This window comes from Tachysurus vachellii, chromosome 18 (assembly GCF_030014155.1).
Source record: "Tachysurus vachellii isolate PV-2020 chromosome 18, HZAU_Pvac_v1, whole genome shotgun sequence".
Lineage (NCBI taxonomy): Eukaryota > Metazoa > Chordata > Actinopteri > Siluriformes > Bagridae > Tachysurus > Tachysurus vachellii.
In genome coordinates, this window is record NC_083477.1 from 16,834,761 (window position 1) to 16,854,261 (window position 19,501).

Sequence of the window (19,501 nt, forward strand, 5' to 3'; positions counted from 1 at the left end):
TGCATGTTACACATCCATTGGAAAATAAAACCTAATTAAAACACACTCGCTGTTTGTTTCTTGTGTTGTGTTCTTGTAACAGCGTGTGTGTAGGAGACGTGGCGGTGTCCTGCAGGGTGTGTAGCTCTGCAGGTTGTCCTGCTCGTTAGTGTCCGTATGTAAAGGCTGGGTTCGTAAAGGTAGTGTCCTGCAGCGGGTTTATTAGTGTTTCAAAAAAATTTAAAAAAAAGCAGCTGCTTCCTTTTAGTGGAAATTTTCCACTGATCCTGCATCTCTACAAACACACACACACACACACGCAGCAGGACACGCAGGGTATAAAGTTAGAAGTTGTTGCCACGTAGCTCTTGCTCTCTCACACAAACACTCACACCTGGTGCACAGACACTAATGAACACCATACCTACTGTGACACACTCCCCCCCCCCCGAGCCAGTGCTCTTCACAGCTTCAGTATTCCCGTCATAAGATAAAATAGAAACAACCGTAGAGAATCTAACAAGTTGTGACCATCGCAGAATCGGGGCGTATCAGAAATAATAAGACGGTAGATTTCTGTATCGCCATCTGTCTCTCACTAAATAAACAAATATTTAAACAAAATATAAAGTGTCTGTAAATCAGAACAGACAACATTCAAAAATCAGAATCACATTTATTAACAGAACACACACTACAGAGCAGAATACATCAGTGTGTGAGTCGATGGTGGTGGTGATGTTGGTTGTATCTTTATATAACTGAACAGAAGAAACTTTACACAATCCCCTATATGAAACCTGCGTGTGTGTGTGTGTGTGTGTGTGTGTGTTAGAAGAACAATCCCCTCATGCGCCGGCCGATCCCCTGTCTGTCGTACAGCACGTTGAACTTGTTGATGAACTGGTTCATGCTGTTGCAGGTTTTTGTGATGGTGCCGAGATACGCCATCAGACCCACGTCATTGCATTGCTGCAGGAACACACAAAAAAAGGACACAAAGACACACAAACACAAAAAGAGACAAAAAAAAAAAAAAAAAAAAGAATTAGGCACACACACAGACCCACACACAAAAACAGAGAGACAGACACACACACACAAACAGGGAGACAGACACACACAGAGAGAGACACACACACACACAGAGAGACACACACAAAGAGACAGACACACAAAAACAGAGAGACAGACACACACACACACACAAACAGAGAGACAGACACACACACACACACAAACAGAGAGACAGACACACACACACACACACACAAACAGAGAGACAGACACACACACACACACAAACAGAGAGACAGACACACACACACACACAAACAGAGAGACAGACACACACACACACACACAAACAGAGAGACAGACACACACACACACACAAACAGAGAGACAGACACACACACACACAAACAGAGAGACAGACACACACACACACACACACAAACAGAGAGACAGACACACACACACACACACACACAAACAGAGAGACAGACACACACACACACACAAACAGAGAGACAGACACACACACAGAGAGACAGACACACACACAAACAGAGAGACAGACACACACACACAAACAGAGAGACAGACACACACACAAACAGACAGACACACACACACACACAAACAGACAGACAGACAGACACACACACACACAAACAGAGAGACACACACACAAACAGAGAGACAGACACACACACACACACACACACAAACAGAGAGACAGACACACACACACACACACACACACAAACAGAGAGACAGACACACAGACACACACAAAAACAGAGAGACAGACACACACAAAAACAGAGAGACAGACACACACAAAAACAGAGAGACAGACACACACAAAAACAGAGAGACAGACACACACAAAAACAGAGAGACAGACACACACAAAAACAGAGAGACAGACACACACAAAAACAGAGAGACAGACACACACACAGACCGACACACACAAAAACAGACACAGACAGAAACAGACAAACACAGACAGACAAACACAGACAGACAGAAACAGACAGACAAACACAAACAGACAAACAGACAGACAAACACAAACAGACAAACAGACAGACAAACACAGACAAACACAGACACAAACAGACAGACAAACACACAGACAGACAGACAGACAAATAGACAGAGACAGAACACACACACAGAGACAGACAGAGACAGCACACACACACACACACACACAGACAGACAGACAAATAGACAGACAGAGACAAACAGACACACACAGACAGACACACAGACAGACACACAGACAGACACACAGACAGACACACACAGACAGAGACAGCACACACAGACAGAGACAGCACACACAGACAGAGACACACAGACACATTATATAGTGAACAAAGTATATAGTTGTGTTATTGAATGTCCTTGTTTACTGTTAGCGATCAATCAGATTATCAGTTGATCAAAGAGAACTGTATAATCCAAGACGGATTAAAAACATGTTTATTTAAGGAGGCACTCATCTAACATTTATGTAAGTGTATGAAAGCAAACAGCTTGTGGATAGTAACAGGAATTAAGACCAATTGTTGTTGATTGCTTTCCTAGAACATCAGGACAGTACTGAGTGGATTGGGATGGTCCCATACAACAAGGAGTATGAACACACACAACCTCTACGTCAACACGAATATACACTTATGTCAGTAGGTGTGCTTCTGGATGACAGATGTGTGTGTGTGTGTGTGTGTGAGAGAGAGAGAGAGACTCACATCATAGAAGTCGGTCTTGAACTTAAGTGTGCTCAGAACAGGTAGCCGATGACACAGAGCGTTCGCCTCACGCAGGATCTCGTGGTTAAACGGAACTTCACCTACACACACACACACACACACACACACACAATGTAAGTATGAAATGCACTAACCATACTGTATAGGAGTGTGTCATGTACCGTCGTCTCACCGGCCTCCACTGCTTTCACGTACTCCAGTATCAGTTTCACTCGACTGTGCAGCATCTTTATGGCACTGTGCTGAGCTATGAGATGTTCAGCAACTGAGAAAGAAAGAGAGAGAGCGAGAGAGAGAGCTTTATTACTACTACTACTACTAATAAAAAGTATTCAATTGGATTTATAGAACACCATTCACAATATCTGATCCTTTTTTATTTAACAACTCGTTGAACCACCTTTAGCAGCAACGACAGTTTCCTGTAACTTCTGAAACGTTATATCTACATGTACGTTTTGGACGATTGACTAATCTAGCTTCTACACACGTGCACAAAATTGTTGGTACCCTTCGGTCAATGAAAGAAAAACTCACAATGGTCACAGAAAAAACTTTAATCTGACAAAAGAAATAATAAATAAAAATTCTATGAACGTTAACCAATGAAAGCCAGACATTGCTTTTCAACCATGCTTCAACGGAATTATTTAAAAAAAAAAATAAACTCATGGAACAGGCTTAGACAAAAATGATGGTACCCCTAGAAAAGACTGAAAATAATGTGACCAAAGGGACATGTTCATTCAAGGTGTGTTCACTAATTAGCATCACAGGGGTCTACAATCTTGTAATCAGTCAGTGGGCCTATATATAGGGCTCCAGGTAGTCACTGTGTTGTCTGGTGACATGGTGTGTACCACACTCAACATGGACCAGAGGAAGCGAAGGAAAGAGTTGTCTCAGGAGATTAGAAAGAAAATTATAGACAAGCATGATAAAGGTAAAGGCTATAAGACCATCTCCAAGCAGCTAGATGTTCCTGTGACTACAGTTGCACATATTATTCAGAAATTTAATATCCATGGGACTGGAGGCAACCTCCCTGGACATGGCCACAGAAGGAAAACTGATGACAAATCAAAAGAGACGGATAATCCGAATGGTAACAAAAGAGCCCAGAAAGACTTCTAAAGAGATCCAAGGTGAACTTCATGCTCAAGGAACATCAGTGTCAGATCGCACCATCCGTCCTAGTTTGAGCCAAAGTGGACAACATGGGAGACGACCAAGGAGGACACCAAATCATAAAAAAGCTAGACTGGAATATGCCAGTACAACACTACATGTTGACAAGCCGCAAAGCTTCTGGGAGAATGTCCTATTGACAGACGAGACAAAAATGGAACTTTTTGCCAAGGCACATCAGCTCTATGTTCACAGACGGAAAAATGAAGCATATCAAGAAAAGAACACTGTCCCTACTGTGAAACATGGAGGAGGCTCTGTTATGTTCTGGGGCTGCTTTGCTGCATCTGGCACAGGGTGTCTTGAATCTGTGCAGGGTACAATGAAATCTGAAGACTATCAAGGGATTCTAGAGAGAAATGTGCTGGCCAGTGTCAGAAAGCTTGGTCTCAGTCGCAGGTCATGGGTCTTGCAACAGGACAATGACCAAAAACACCCAAGAATGGCTAAGAGGAAAACATTGGACTATTCTAAAGTGGCCTTCTATGAGCCCTGACCTCAATCCTATTGAGCATCTTTGGAAGGAGCTGAAACATGCCGTCTGGAAAAGACACCCTTCAAACCGGAAGGTGCAGAAGTCTCACTGACAGTTACAGGAATCTTCTGATTGCAGTGATTTGCCTCAAAAGGTTGTGCAACAAAATATTAGCTAGGGGTACCATCATTTTTGTCTAAGCCTGTTCCATGAGTTTATTTTTTTAAATAATTCCGTTGAAGCATGGTTGAAAAGCAATGTCTGACTTTCATTGGTTAACATTCCTAGAATTTTTATTTATTATTACTTTTTTCAGATTAAAGTTTTTTCTGTGACCATTGTGAGTTTTTCTTTCATTGACCGAAGGGTACCAAGAATTTTGTCCACGTGTGTATAACACTTCAGATGGCTTCAAGTCAGATGGCTTCAGATGGTTTAAGTCATTTTTCCCTTCAGTGATTGAAGTCAAACAGATTAAAGCAACAAAGCAGCTACACATCCTGATGCACCCACCATCATGCTTCACAAGATGTGAAAATGATGTTTGTGTGCAGTGTCTTTCTTCCTCTAAAACACCACTAGACTGTTACCTGTGGAATTCTCTCCTGTTCCTGTCGACGTCATGCGTGCTACGTGATCCACTCCGATTCGCTCAGCCTCCTCTGTCGCCAAAGTGTACGGTAGCTCTGCAAACAACATGGTTGCCTAGCAACAAAACACCACCACAATTAGAATCAGCATAAATTAAAAACCCCAAAACATCAACAACTTCATGACATTCGTCCTCACCTCCCCGTTAATGATGTCAATCACTGACTCATACACACTCACGGGCAACTGGAGAGAAGGAAAGAGTGCATTTGGAATGTGTGGGTTTATTAGATAGTGTACAGTAACACACTGTATTTAGTGAGTGTATGTCTTACGTCCGTGTGTTTAGTCATTGGGTTGAGCTTCAGGAAGAGCGGACTTTCGATGATCTCACACACCTGCAACACACAAACAGGTACAAATGATGCCTTTTGCATTGGACCACGACGGGTGTTACATATCATTTACAGTATATATACACATATTTACATATTCATAAGAGCACACTCCTCAGCTCCGCCCACCTGTTTATGAATGTGAATATCTGACTGATCAGGAAGACCACCAGTTGTGTACCAGCCAAGGAACTCCATGTCCTTAAACACCTGCTTGACTAAAACACACACAAACACTCAGTGTCCATATAGGAATCCAAAGGTTCTCTGAATTCTTCCAACCTACTGTGTATGTACTCACACTGCTCCTCTTTCGTGTAGTAATACTCCTTGTCAATGTGAATTCTGTCCTCCACTGTGTGAAACAGCAGCTCAAACGAGTTCATCACTTCGATGTTACGGCCTTCCTGTTTCCCAATCAAAGCACCGATCACTGGAAAAACACGCATGCACGTTACACAGGTTCCAAAGCATGATCACAGCTCAGTTTCAAATCTCTCTCTCACTCTGTCTAACCTTGTATTATGCGTCCCTCTTGTGATCGTAGTCTGATCCAGTGGTCTGAGATGTTCAGGATCACGAGAGGATGAAGTGCCACAGACACACTGCCAGTGACACCAGACGCCATCACGCCGGGGCTCGCTGTGAAACCCACACACACACACACACACACAGGTTATATGACAGATCATGTATAACTAAATGGAATAAAGTGTAAAAACAACTGAAATTGTTTAAACAACCTTGTAAAGGAGATCAGCTGTGCTCGATGAAAGTGTTAGTTTATTATTTATTTATGAAATGACATTGAATTTCTGCTGTCAGGTGAAGTGAAACGTTAATAAGAACCATGTCTAGCTTCTAAACACTGGCTTTATTACTTTTATATGCAGTAAGCTGTATTATCTCTAGACATTTCTCTGGTCATTTCTCCTCGTTCTGCTTTCAAATACAGTAAGAAACACATTGATGTCTAAATAAAAACGACTTTATTTGGCTTTTGAGTAAGTGTCAAGCATAAAATAACTTTACAAATTATTACCACTGTTATTGTTTTTGTTAACATTTCATCTTAGCTGTGGACAAAAACACAAAATTAATTTTAGACGCTACGGACCAATCACCACATAGATTTTTACACAGAGGCGGGTCAACAGCGACAACCATCCAATCAGAACCAAGCCAAAGTCTGCGTTAGCCAATCACCTCTTTCAAGGCGTGTCTCCAGAGGCTAAATCTAATCAGTCAGTCATTTTAATGTGCAGACAGCTCTGGTTTTAACACCTGGCTGTGTTTCTTACCTACATACGTGTCACACAAACAAAGCAGTACGAGCTGTGATGCCGTGATGTTGTAAAAAGCCCGTGTAAACAACTTGGAGACAGAAACACTCACCGGCCGCGTCCACTTCCATCCCTCCACCATTACTCGCCGCCATCTTCGCTGGGTGCCGCACCACGCATGCGCGGTATTTAGCGAACGTTTACAGGGTAGTAATAATGCGCATGCGTACCGCTGTGTAGCATATTGTCTGTAGGGATTGTGGGAATTGTCTGGAATTCTCTGCTTATAAACATAAACACAGTTAAATCAATAATGTTTAATAGAGATATATATTTTATTAGTATACAAGTTATGTTAAAAATTATATTATAATTTATAATGAAGTATAATGGAATGGATGTGCAAAGGGGAAGTCGTGGACTAATGGTTATAGAGTCTGACTCCTAACCCTAAGGTTGTGGGTTCGAGTCTCAGGCCAGCCACGACTGTGGTGCCCTTGAGCAAGGCACCAAACCCCCCAACTGCTCTCCGGGCGCTGCAGCATAAATGGCTGCCCACTGCTCCGGGTGTGTGTTAACGGTGTGTGTGTGTGTGTGTTCACTGCTGTGTGCAATTTGGATGGGATAAACGCAGAGAACAAATTCTGAGTATGGGTCACCATACTTAGCCGTATGTCACGTCACTAATTAAAAACTACTGTGACCTTTTTAAGATAGATAGACACCCCCCCCCCACGCACACACATAGATAGACACACACACACACACATATATGGATAGATAGATAGATAGATAGATACAACTATATTATCACTGCATAATACAGCATTAGAATATATAAATAATATAAAGCAAAAATACTTTAATATGTCAATCATATCAGCTTAGAAGTTTTAAAAATATCAAAAGGACTTTGCATTAACATTAAAAGTATTGGATCTGATCAGGATTATGCAGTTACTGTCTGTAATGAAAGCTTATTTCCTAGCCTTTTGTAAGATATAATATAGATTTCAGTTAATCTTTTCTGTGTTTGGGGAAAAAAACGCATACCTTTACCTCATATGTTTACCACATACCTTTACCTCATACCTTTGACTCCTTTCAAAACTACATAAACATCTCACAGTTTAATCATTTGATTAGTGATCATTAAAAGTGTCGTAGTTTTTATTAATGTTTCTAAAACCTACAGGCAATTTTGTATGAATGTGTGCGTGTGTGTGCGATTTAAGAGACAGTAACAAGTGTTTTTGTTTTGTTTTTTAAAAAACTTTTAATAAAAATTTACTGCAAAGTGTCTCGTTGGGCCTTATTGTTCATCAGTCTGCTGAGAGAGAATGACAAGAAGTCTGTTAGAAATTGAAACAATAGCAAAAAAAAAAGTGAGATGGTCTGATTAAGCAAGAAATGAATGAGTGTGTGTGTGTGTGTGATATAGGGAAAAGAATAGATTACCTGCAGAGGGCAGTGTGGAATACTGAAGGTTCTCTCTGTACTTTAATGGCTCTAAACTCTGCTCTGTACCTATACATATATACAAAAAAAAAAAAAAACACCCTTAAAGAACAAATACCACACAGCATAGTGTGTCTGTGTGTGTGTGTGTGTGGGTCTGACCTGCATGTGTTTGTGTGTTTGTCACAGGAAATCTTGTTAGAGCTGCCAGTCGAAACAGAAAACTCTCCTCTTCTTTCTAAGCACACAGAATCTTTTTACATTAGTATAAATTTTCATTTTAGATGTTGAACATTCTGATGATCTGATAAAGCTTTCTCATGTCAGTATGCTGTGTGTGCTGCTATTATACATAGCATGCTGTGTGTGTGTACTCACCTGAAGCTCCTGACTAATGGTTCGTATTTGGTGCTGCAGGTCCACCCTGTCACACACACACTCCGCCTCACAAACTGAGAGAAAATGCTGCTTCTGCTGCTCGACTCTGAACACACACACACACACCATAGAGTTAGATTTGGAGGGTTATTGAGAGTTTACATTTTATTTAAAATAAGTGTTTTGACTGCTTTTAATTTTATGTGTGTGTGTGCGCGCCTGTGTGTGTACCTTCTGTAGAACTCGGCTGAGTGCGGTTTTCTAGCCCAGTGGTTGAGTTCCCGGTGTAGAGATCTCACACACTCTGCTGTCTTCTGCCATCTCTCTCTCAAATCTGTGTTCACACACACACACACACACACACACACACACTTCATAAAAAACATTCTCAAACACTTAGGATTTTTAGAGATTCTATAAGATGCATATGAGCAATGCCTACGTGAATGTTGTTGTGGTGGGCGGAGCTGCGTTGCCGTGACGACTGTTTGAAGGTGAGAGCAGTAATTCATTATGATAGTGGAAAGAGTGTCACGTGATACACACACACTGTCACATAGTGCCTTCATCAGCTGCTCCTGTAAAGGCAGAAACACTGGAATATTTGCAGCAAGGCAGAAATAGAAATACATATACAGAAAGAGGCAGATGAGGGAAAAAGTTGGGCTGTGATGCAGCAAAATAATTATCTTACTGTTGCCACCATTTATTTTATTGCTGCCTCACCTTCTGTCTGTCATTTACTGCTGTCTTGTCAGACGGTACTGGAGTGAGCGATCGCAGTTGAACATTACACGTGAGGGCGTGGCCAATCAGAAACTCTGCATGGCTTCGGAGGAGCTCAGAGGATCTTTCGAGGTCTGACAGGAGTTCCTGCTGGAGGCTCTGACCGATCACAGAGCAGAACAGGTAAGTATATAAAACGTGTGCATCTGTGTATCCGTGTAAGTGTGTGTATGTACCTGGGTGTCTGTGTGTGAGAACTGTATAGTCATCATCTCTCTCAGTGTTGTGTTATAGAAGTGTTGAGCAGTTAAATGGTGCTGGAGGTCTGACAGTAGGAGGCGTTGTTTTCCCTCAATCACCGCAACACTGATGGAACAAACAGCAAGGGCAATGATGCAAAATAAAGATGTAAATGACCAAAGCAAAAAATATGGACAGACTATAAAAGAAGGTGCTTAACTAAATGACAATATAGGACAAGAGGTGGGGCTAAAGGAAGGGTGGAGTTAATGTCGGGGATAGATGACAGGCAGGGGTGGGGTTACGGGAACACATCGCCTCTCACCTGTCCCTTAGTTCCTTCTGCCTGGTAATCACTGCTACAGTAACCTTCATGTTCAGGTTGCCTAGATGATTGATGGCTGCAGTAGCTAATGCTTCCTGTTCTGCCCAAATCTGTAAAGAGAAAGAGATATATCCATCATTAATATCCAGGTATACTTCTGACACACACAAACACACACACAAACACACACACAAACACACACACCTGTTTGCGTTGCTCCAGCTGCTCTCTGAGCATCTGCAGCTGATGATGGGTGTGGCTATCCTTCTGCTGCATCTGATTGGTCCAATTAAGTTCCATGTTGTTAAAAAGTCTGGAGCTGTGTTCCTCAGAAAGGGCGGAGCTTGTAGTGAGCATGTTCACAACACATTCTCGCCACAACATCCTGACACTTTCTGAACAACTACAAAACAATTTCTGCAACACACACACACACACACACCTTACATTTTATTTAGACCCTTTAAGGGTAGAGGATTAAGTCAGACAAACCAGCACCCACCTTCCACAGGTCACACACAGCATCAGACACTTTTCTGTCTTGCTGTAGTTCAAATTCGTGTCTCTGCATCCAGTGTTTTAAGTTCAGCTCTGCCATTGCCTGAGGGTCAGACAGTGACATCATCAGTCCGACGTCTTTATTATCTTCACAGAGATTAATTACGTCATACGTAGAAAGTGCTAGTCATGGCCAATTACAGATACGATCATAATGTAGCGCTTGTACGCAGGTGCGTTACCATGGCAACCTGCTGGGTGTCTTGACGATCGTGAGATCGGATCGTGCGACTCTCTTTGTTTTGAGCCTTTACCATCTTCCTCAACCTCACGTCGATCTTCTTACATTGATCACTGACCAGTTGCAGAGTGTGATCTGTGATCTCTAAACACACACACACTCCTTAAGATCATAAAGTGGATTTATTACAGCAGTGTGTCACAAAAGTGTGTTGAATGCAGTGTTTGTTACATTCCGATGCGTACGTTCAGTGCAACGCTGGAGCTCATTACTCATCAGACTCTGCAGCTCACTGATCAGCTTCTCCATGTGATCAAACTCCAGCTGTCCATCAGCTGTCAGCTCCTCCACTGCATGGCTGGTGAGCTGAATTATAAGCTCCGCCTCCTGCCTCATTAAAGCAGTCCTAATTCGTAGCCAACCGGATAACTCCTCCCACCACTGCTGCCTGTCCTTTAGTGCCTGGTGAGAAAAAAGAGAGAGAACCAGTTAATGATCAAGTCTAGTCTCAGTGTTGTCAGTATATATGGCCATGTGTCTGTCTATTTAGAATGTCTGTGTCTTGATCAGTTGCTTTAACTAACAACATCTATTTAAATGATATGTCTGTCTGTCTGCCTGTCTGTCTGTCTGCCTATCATTTCTAAGCACCTCACACGCCATCAGTCTACTAGGTGCTTAAATTTACACAGATCTAGAATATCTGCCTTGTTTATTTATGCAACCTATTACAAAGATCTGCAATCCGTGTGTTAGTGTGTTAGATAATAGTGTAATTAAAGCATGTGTGTGTGTGTGTGTGTGAGTGTCATTCTCCAAACCTGAATGATATTGGAACGAATGACTTTCAGCTGCTTTTCCACCAGCAGCAGGCAGTTGACGAGCGTCCGTGTCACTTCCTGTGTGAGATCACTTGAATTGCTTCTATTGAAACGTTGACAAAGCCGCTCCAACTGTTTAGCAAAACGCAAAGCCTAGACACACACACACACACACACACAGAGTAACACACTGTTATTTGTCAACAAATGTGATAGTTTTCATAGTCACATTTCATCAGTTCACTGTAGACTTCAGGTTTCTGTCCAGTTACCGTGTGTAATGTGTGTTCCAGTTTCTCTCTCCCTGCCATTTTTACTTCTTCTATGGAACAGATTGGCTCTGCCCCCATCTTGGACCTCAGTAGTCCAGAAGACAATTCCTTTTTCAGCTTCTCTAATTCCTGCCGAAAGGTAACATGGGTAAACTTGGGTAGATTTTCTCTTTGTCTTTTATACATGCATACACAAAGCAACAACAAAAACACAGTATACTTTGTGTGTACATTTTGAGGAGAATGACAAATTGTTAAATGGTTGCGGTTTTCATACACACACTCGTGCACACACACACACACAATATGAACCACATTATGAATAAAATCCTCACACACACAAACAGATACACACCTTCTGCTGGTGTAGGTAATCATCTGTGCTGAACAGAGATTGTACAATCTGGAGAAAAATCTGGAATAATAATAGCAATAATAATAGATGAGTTTATAGTAAAGGTGTATGACTTGTGAAAGTAATATACTTTGTGTGTGTGTGTGTGTGTGTGTGTAACCTACTCCCCACTGTTCTTTCTGTAACTGAGCCATATGTTGATGGAGGTTCTGCAGCGTCACATACAGCAGACCGAGTCTCCTTTCATCACTATCATTAAGCAGTTTTATATAAAAAAAAAAAGCAGTGTTATAATTTGTCAGAAAGATCATTAAATGTTAATTTATTATTCCAAATAAAAATTTTCAAATGTGTCCACTTGTTAAATTGTACTCACTCTGGGTAGGATAGTGTGTGTGCATAGTGTTGTGCTCTCCTGAATGTGAGGTTCGCATGTGTATTGTGGACAGGACCAAATAAAACACTCTCATCCTCATCGCTGCTCTCATCCGGCCAATCAGACGACGAGGAGGCGGAGTCGTGGGGTGAGGGATCTGAGGCTCCATCTGCCAGTGGCTAAGAATCAGATAATCCAAATGAGGCACTAGCAGTCTCTCTCTCTCTCTCTCTCTCACACACACACACACACACATGCACCCCCACACACACATACACACAAACACACACACATACACACCCACACACACACACAGAGCAAGCATAGACAAACATCACAAAATTAGATTTGTTATTATTCTTGTTACTGAAATAAGTTGTTTTAATAAATTAAACAGGAAAAGAGCATGTCTCTGAAATGTAGGTACATGTCTCTGAAATGTAAGATTTTTTTTTTCATGTGAAAATGACCTACAACCTAAAATCATGCTTTTGGAAATGTTTCCATAGCAACAGTTCTCTGACAAGGGGCCTTGTTCTATTGATGTAGCTTAAAAAATCTATAATAATAAAAAAATAAAAAATGACCGGATTTACTAAACGAGATCATTCCAGAAAGACTATTTTCTTTCTTGTCAAGCAACTTCTCAAAACATTAGTATAAGTGAATTGAGCTGTTTTAGATACCTGTACATTCACCTAGCATTTTGATCAAAATTATCTAGATTAAAAAAAAATAATTATTTAATCATAATGCTTGTTAGATTTTGCTCCTTTATTCGTGCTCCATTTTCTTTTCCATATATATTGCTGCTCATGTTTAGCTTTCTTTTGACCCAGTAAATCATGTATACAGTTTAATTAATGCAGACGCAATTCTTTTGTTTGCTCATGTTTATGAAGGGTGCCAATAATTATGGAACGCATAATATTGGTTCTTACATAAAACTGCCGATCAAGCCAACTGAACTAGCGCCAGAGAGTTAACACATAAAATCCCTTTCACTGATCTTACTCTGTATCTCTGGTTAATGGGATAAACCACCCGGGCCTTGAGCGCAAACGCACTGACGTCATTGATTACAGGACTGACCGTGCGGCTCACCTGAGACACAAGCAGAGAGAGAGAGAGAGAGAGAAAGAAACGGTTAATGAAATAACAAAATGCAAATAGTTTCTATTTACCCAGAAACTTGTGTGTGTGTGTCAGTGTGTGTGTACAAACTCTTTCAGCAGGCCCTGTGTTTCTTCCCATGTCGTCTCCCTCATCCACATCTATAAGGCTCCACGGGTCACCTTTAGACTACACAGAACGCTAAGTTTACCTCACGGAAACTTTAAAACACACCTTTATCAACTGTAATGTGGTAGAATATTGATTTTACTGTTATGGTTTAAATATGACGTATACGTCTTGCTGTATTATATACGAATATGACACTATTAAACTGCGTTCAGTTCAGTTTTATTCACCAGGGCAGAGATAAATCGAGAAATTATGGGAGGTCCTGGTGTGATGCGTTTCTGGAAGGAAAGTGCTACTCAAACATGGAAATATGAATATAATATTAAAAACACATTTACACTGTTAATCTGTAATTACAAGGTAACATAAAACACAAAGTATGAGCTTCATGTAAAAATGCAAGCTCTGCTCTCCTTTTTCTTTGAACAGAAGAATGGAAAAATGATGGATTATTATTCAGCGATCATCATTTCTATTGTTATAATGCCAACTTATAGTTTAATCTAGTTTAAACTAGATTAAGTTTGATCTAATACATTAATACACATATTTAATAAAATTATAATATTGAATTATACTCCTTTCCTTTGTTTCTGTGCACACTACAGTATAACACAACTAACTTTTGGTGCCTTTTTTAAACACATCACGACACCAGACCATCCTTTCGCCATGAATTAGTCCTAGCTCTGAAATGATGTTTAATTATAATCGAAGCTCTTAAATTAAAAATAAATGTTATCAGATTAATGTGTATGTGTGCGTCTGACAGGTATGCATGTAAAGGAGAGAGAGAGAGAGAGAGAGAGAGAGAGAGAGAGAGAGAGAGAGAGAGAGGGAGTGTGTGTGTGTGTGTGAGAGAGAGAGACAGAGAGAGTGTGTGTGTGTGTGTGAGAGAGAGAGAGAGAGAGAGAGAGAGAGAGTGTGTGTGAGAGAGAGAGACCTTTGCAGGCAGACAGTAGGGTTTAAAAAGGAGTGTGTGTATAAATACGGCAGCGATGATTCCCAGCAGCAGTCCTGAACACACACTTCCCAATAACAGACCCGAGTGTAGAGACACACACCCCGCTTGCTGAAGCAGCACATCGCCTGAACACTCCATCCTACACACACACACACACACACACACACATATATTTCACTCCAACACTGATTCCACGTTTCTGTAGCAGAGCATCAGATGATGAGACCAAATAATATAGTAACTTTTAATCATTTTATTAGTAAAAGTTGATTAAAAGTATCATTTTATTAACTGCTTCCTGAAACAAACAGACAATAAGACTAATGATCTACAGCGTTGGTCATTAAACGGTGAACTGTGGTATGGATGCAGAACCATACTTGTGTTTGAGTAGATTGAATAAAAAAAAGGACCACAGATCATCAGCGACACCGGATTTCCATTGCCGTGAATGTCTGTGACGTCACAAATGTCTGTGACGTCACAAAACCGTCGGATCCACGGGAAAGTTTTCTTTTACACCACCAACTAAAATATTAGCACCTGAATTATTAAGGCCACAAAAAAATACTAACAGCCTGTAATGGGGTTTCCTTGAAAAAAAAAAAACTCTTAATAAACAAGGAAAACATGCTTCATCATGCGCGCGCACATGAAACATTAAAACAAAAGTGACTCTTTTGACACGCGCCATGCAAAGTTTTCGTTTCTATGGTAACTTAGTAACGAGCTCTCGCGCATAAAAATACTTTGAGGGTTAAAATGGCGCTCCGCACATGCGCAGAAGGTTTGTTCTGGTACGTACACTTTTACTGGATGTTTTTAAGAATTAAAAATCCATCTAAACAGCACGACTGAACAAGTAAACATGTGTTATCTTCATTACGCATATCTTCACACCTCTAATGCGTCTGTTTGTAGTCCGGCCTCATTAAAGCAACCCCCACATAGACGTTAGGAATCTCTCCACTTTCTTCAACGCACAGAAACACAAGCCAATGTTGACCAATAGCAACTGAGAGCTTTCTCACAGAATAGCCAATCAGATCCAGGTAGGCGGAGCCACAAGTCAGAATTCCTAAAGTTTGGAGTTTTGGAAAACTTCAAAGTATCAAGACTCCTCCTCTTTTTCCCAAAACTAAACAACATGGAGCAGAAAAAGCGGAAGTGCGTTTAAACTCCTAATTTTTACGTTCAGAGTGTTTTTATTTCTTAAATCTCCACACGTTTTTGTCCATCTAACGGAATATGAGCGAATTTCTTGTGACGTGAAGGTTTATGGCGCTTCATGACTTTTAGTCCTGGATGTTAAATGCGTTTTTTTCACGCAACGTTCTCTTTCTACGTCTCTTACATCCTACTTTGCTCGACGCGAGCCCGCTACCGTCATGCGCGCGTGCTTGCTCTGAAACCGGAGGATAACGGCACGGTCCTCGTGCGCAGCGGTCAGGTAGCGCGTGCATTTTGGGACTTGATTACAAATGTATACTTTGACATGATGGTGTTGAGGTGTTTACATGTTAATGACTCATCATATCAGTGCAGATATCTATCTATCTGAGTGTCTGGGGTTAAAGGGAAAGTCCACCCTGAAACACATTGGATAGGTTTGTACAGAATTATGCGTGATGTGAGTAGTGATCACGGTGCACGTGCTGTTTGGTGCTGTGTTTTTGTTATTCCTGTAGGAAGATAGGGGATGTGTGTCGCTATGACGTCACAGAGGGTAGTGCTGGTGCAGTACCAGTGCCAATCTAACACAATCATTATAGTTAACCTAGTGTTTAAGGTGTTGGACTACTGACCGGAAGGTCATGAGTTCAAGCCTCAGGTTCACCAAGCTGTCACTGCTGGGCCCCTGAGCAAGGCCCTTAACCCCCAGTTGCTCAGTTGTATAGACTGAAATACATGTAAGTCACTCTTGATAAGGGCGTCTGCTATTGCTAAAGCCTGAAATGTAAATGTATTTGGAAGCATTGGTATGGAGACAAGGAGGTGAGAGTGAAACACTGGACAGACTAAAATATTAAAGCGCTGCTGCATCACCCTCTTTAGGTACAGATGAATTTGCATCGTTATCAGCAGGTAGTCGATTGATGTAGTAAACTTGGCCAAAGAGAAAATGACCAGCAAGGTTTATTAAAAAAAGAAATCTCTTGTAGAATTGAGTCTTTCATTTTAATTATAAAAATTGTTCTTTTTTGTGCAGTGCGTTGTTGGACTTGATCAGACGAATCAGGTCGAGTATTTGGACCTTAATGCAGGTAAAACACACTGTTAAACATTCAAAATGAATTTTCTTTTTACTCCGAGACATGCTGCAACGGCTGATCTGCGTTACTGGAAGATTTATTTTGCTTTGTACTGCAAAACAGGAAGCACTTCCCTTGTAAGTCAGTGGAATGAGGAAGTCACTCTCTGCTCTGTGGCCCCTGAGGGCCCCTGGGGACACAGCCTGTACGCGCTGATTGACCAACTGAGAGAGACGGTGCTTAGGCGAAACTACCAGAGAGAGCCACGACACACACTGCCTCAGGTGAGACCTGTTTACCTGTCACCAGTCTCACTAAAGCACATCAGAGTCATGTGACATGTATCTCAGTGTGATTGAACTATGCTTCCTGGTGCAGATGGGGTCTGCTGTAAAGTCGTCAGAATTTGGTGTTCAATTCCAGAAATGTGCTCAGGTATGTGCTCCATCTGTTCGCACTAATGGAATATCTCCCATAGTGTCATTGTTTTGCACTGGTGCTATTTCTTTCTTTCAGTTCTCCGTCTCTTTCTCCCCGTCTCCTCTCTTGCTCATGCTAATGCTCTCTCTCTTATCTGTCGGTCTTTCTTTCTTAGACGTCTAACTGTTGTTTATGAGACCTTGTTAAAAAGTTGATGTCCATGTTTAACTGACCGACTACGTCATGATAAACATATAAAGCTGTGTGTTTGTGTGTCAGGTGGTAACAGGAAGTGAGTTTCCACAGGTTAGTGTCTACCTGGTGGTTAAAAACCTCGAGGGTGAAAGAGACCTATCACAACTCAGTATACGTGACACCATCTCTGACATCATCAGTCTGCAGAGCAATGGGAAAGTGCTGGACAGAGAGTACCAAAGCTTCAACACAGACACACTGCCTGGTATATACACACACACACACTGCCAGGTACACACACGCATGCACACACAAACCTTTAGCATGGACACACTGCTCAGTACACACACATTACCAAATCATCAACACAGACACACACACACACACACACACACACAAAACCATCAGCATGGACACACTGCTCAGTACACACACATTACCAAATCATCAACACAGACACACTGCCTAGAGCGCACACACACACACACACACACACACAAAACCATCAGCATGGACACACTGCTCAGTACACACACATTACCAAATCATCAACACAGACACACTGCCTAGAGCACACACACACACACACACACACACACACACGAAACCATCAGCATGGTCACACTGTCCAGTTCTTTGCACACACTTGGCAGAGATCTATTTATTATTTCTGTTAATTTTTAAAGGTTTCATTTTATAGTGTGTCTGTATGTGTGTATGTGTTTAGCTGGCTCCAGTTATGCTGTATCATACACAATGAGTGTAAAAGGTATCACACAAGAAGATCTGTTTTTGCCAGCATTCCTCACCTTCTCCAGCACATCTCAGGTACACACACACACACACACACACACACACACAGGGATCCCTGCTGAAGTCACATTTATATTAAACTCTCTACCAGTTTTCAACATGTTGATTAAGAATGTCAAACTCAGAGTAACTGACTCAATGCTCTCTTGCTCTCTCTCTCTCTCTCTCTCTCTCTTGCTCTCTCTCTCACTGTCTCTCTCTTGCGCTCTCTCTCTCTCTCTCTGTCTCTCTCTCGCTCTCTCTCTCTTTCTCTGTCGCTCTGTTGCTCTCTCTTGCTCTCTCTCTCTCTCTCTCTCTCTCTCTCTCTCTCTCTCTCTCTCTCTCTTGCTCTCTCTCTCACTGTCTCTCTCTCATATATATATATATATTCACTCCCATTGACTCACTGCCTCACTGATTCACAGATAATTTGTGATGGCTTGTGTTTTTATTTCTACAGAATGATATCAGTTTATTCAGGCCTGTGGTGGCCAATTTCACTTTGAGGATCAACACTACGGAAGAGGTGAAAATGCAGGTGCATAGAATCGTGATTCTGCTCTTTAACATGGACGCTAAATAAGAACGATTTCCTTCTGGTTGTGTGTATGTGTTTTCCGCAGGTGTGTGTGAATCACGCCTTACACTTTGCAGGATTCTGTTTGGCTTTTTTCATCTCCACATTGCTGCTGACTTTCACACTCCTCACTGTTGGCTGCTGCTATAAGAAGTGCTTAATGCGTGCACCTCAGCATAAGGTGAGACTCACACACACACACACACACATACACACACACATGCACACACACTCACATACACACACTCGCACACATACACACACACACATACACACATACACACACACTCACACACACTCACACACACATACACAAACTCATACACACACACACACATATACACACACACGCACATACACTCACACACACACATACACACACATACACATACACACACTCACACACACTCACACACACATACACACACTCATACACACACACGCACATACACTCACACACACACACATACACACACTCACACACAAATACACACACTCACACACACACACACATACACTCACACACACATACACTCACACACACATACACACACACTCACACACACATACACACACTCACACACACATACACACACACATACACACACATACACACACACTCACACACACATACATACACTCACACACACACACACACATACACAC

General features: G+C 41.6%; 3 protein-coding genes across 7 annotated transcripts in view; 1 reads left to right on the plus strand and 2 right to left on the minus strand.

Annotated features, from left to right (window-relative positions):
* Positions 1-635: 635 nt before the first annotated feature.
* cops6 (COP9 signalosome subunit 6) lies at positions 636-6,973 on the minus strand. The gene is made up of 10 exons (XM_060893003.1): positions 6,813-6,973; positions 5,934-6,059; positions 5,719-5,850; positions 5,547-5,635; positions 5,358-5,420; positions 5,221-5,268; positions 5,022-5,136; positions 2,941-3,033; positions 2,748-2,848; positions 636-951 (listed from the first exon to the last, which is right to left on the minus strand). The coding sequence occupies exons 1-10, from the start codon at positions 6,853-6,855 to the stop codon at positions 811-813; spliced, it is 951 nt and encodes a 316-aa protein (XP_060748986.1). The 5' UTR covers positions 6,856-6,973; the 3' UTR covers positions 636-810.
* A 943-nt stretch (positions 6,974-7,916) lies between these two features.
* On the minus strand, positions 7,917-15,599 carry LOC132861372 (evC complex member EVC). Of its 3 annotated transcripts, none has more exons than XM_060892865.1 (22): positions 15,405-15,577; positions 14,579-14,738; positions 13,615-13,692; positions 13,405-13,494; positions 12,391-12,569; positions 12,179-12,263; positions 12,015-12,074; positions 11,660-11,788; positions 11,388-11,540; positions 10,812-11,028; positions 10,568-10,710; positions 10,330-10,428; positions 10,032-10,244; positions 9,828-9,937; positions 9,499-9,628; positions 9,263-9,421; positions 8,979-9,114; positions 8,768-8,870; positions 8,537-8,642; positions 8,321-8,396; positions 8,159-8,227; positions 7,917-8,027 (listed from the first exon to the last, which is right to left on the minus strand). In XM_060892865.1, the coding sequence occupies exons 2-22, from the start codon at positions 14,735-14,737 to the stop codon at positions 8,023-8,025; spliced, it is 2,499 nt and encodes an 832-aa protein (XP_060748848.1). In that variant the 5' UTR covers position 14,738; positions 15,405-15,577; the 3' UTR covers positions 7,917-8,022. The 3 variants fall into 3 exon arrangements, with proteins under 3 accessions (XP_060748848.1, XP_060748847.1, XP_060748846.1); XM_060892864.1 differs by having other exon boundaries at positions 7,935-8,030; positions 15,500-15,599; XM_060892863.1 differs by having other exon boundaries at positions 7,935-8,030.
* A 124-nt stretch (positions 15,600-15,723) lies between these two features.
* Positions 15,724-19,501, plus strand: part of LOC132861273 (limbin-like) — a 10,418-nt gene continuing 6,640 nt past the window's right edge. For 2 of the 3 annotated variants that reach the window (XM_060892706.1, XM_060892707.1), the window contains exons 1-8: positions 15,724-16,049; positions 16,809-16,863; positions 16,975-17,135; positions 17,230-17,286; positions 17,551-17,731; positions 18,194-18,294; positions 18,719-18,784; positions 18,882-19,016. In XM_060892706.1, coding sequence (XP_060748689.1) covers positions 15,912-16,049; positions 16,809-16,863; positions 16,975-17,135; positions 17,230-17,286; positions 17,551-17,731; positions 18,194-18,294; positions 18,719-18,784; positions 18,882-19,016 — 894 coding nt within the window. In that variant the 5' untranslated portion in view covers positions 15,724-15,911. Of the gene's footprint in view, positions 16,050-16,655; positions 16,685-16,808; positions 16,864-16,974; positions 17,136-17,229; positions 17,287-17,550; positions 17,732-18,193; positions 18,295-18,718; positions 18,785-18,881; positions 19,017-19,501 lie in introns of those variants that run through there. The other variant, XM_060892708.1, reaches the window with a different exon arrangement.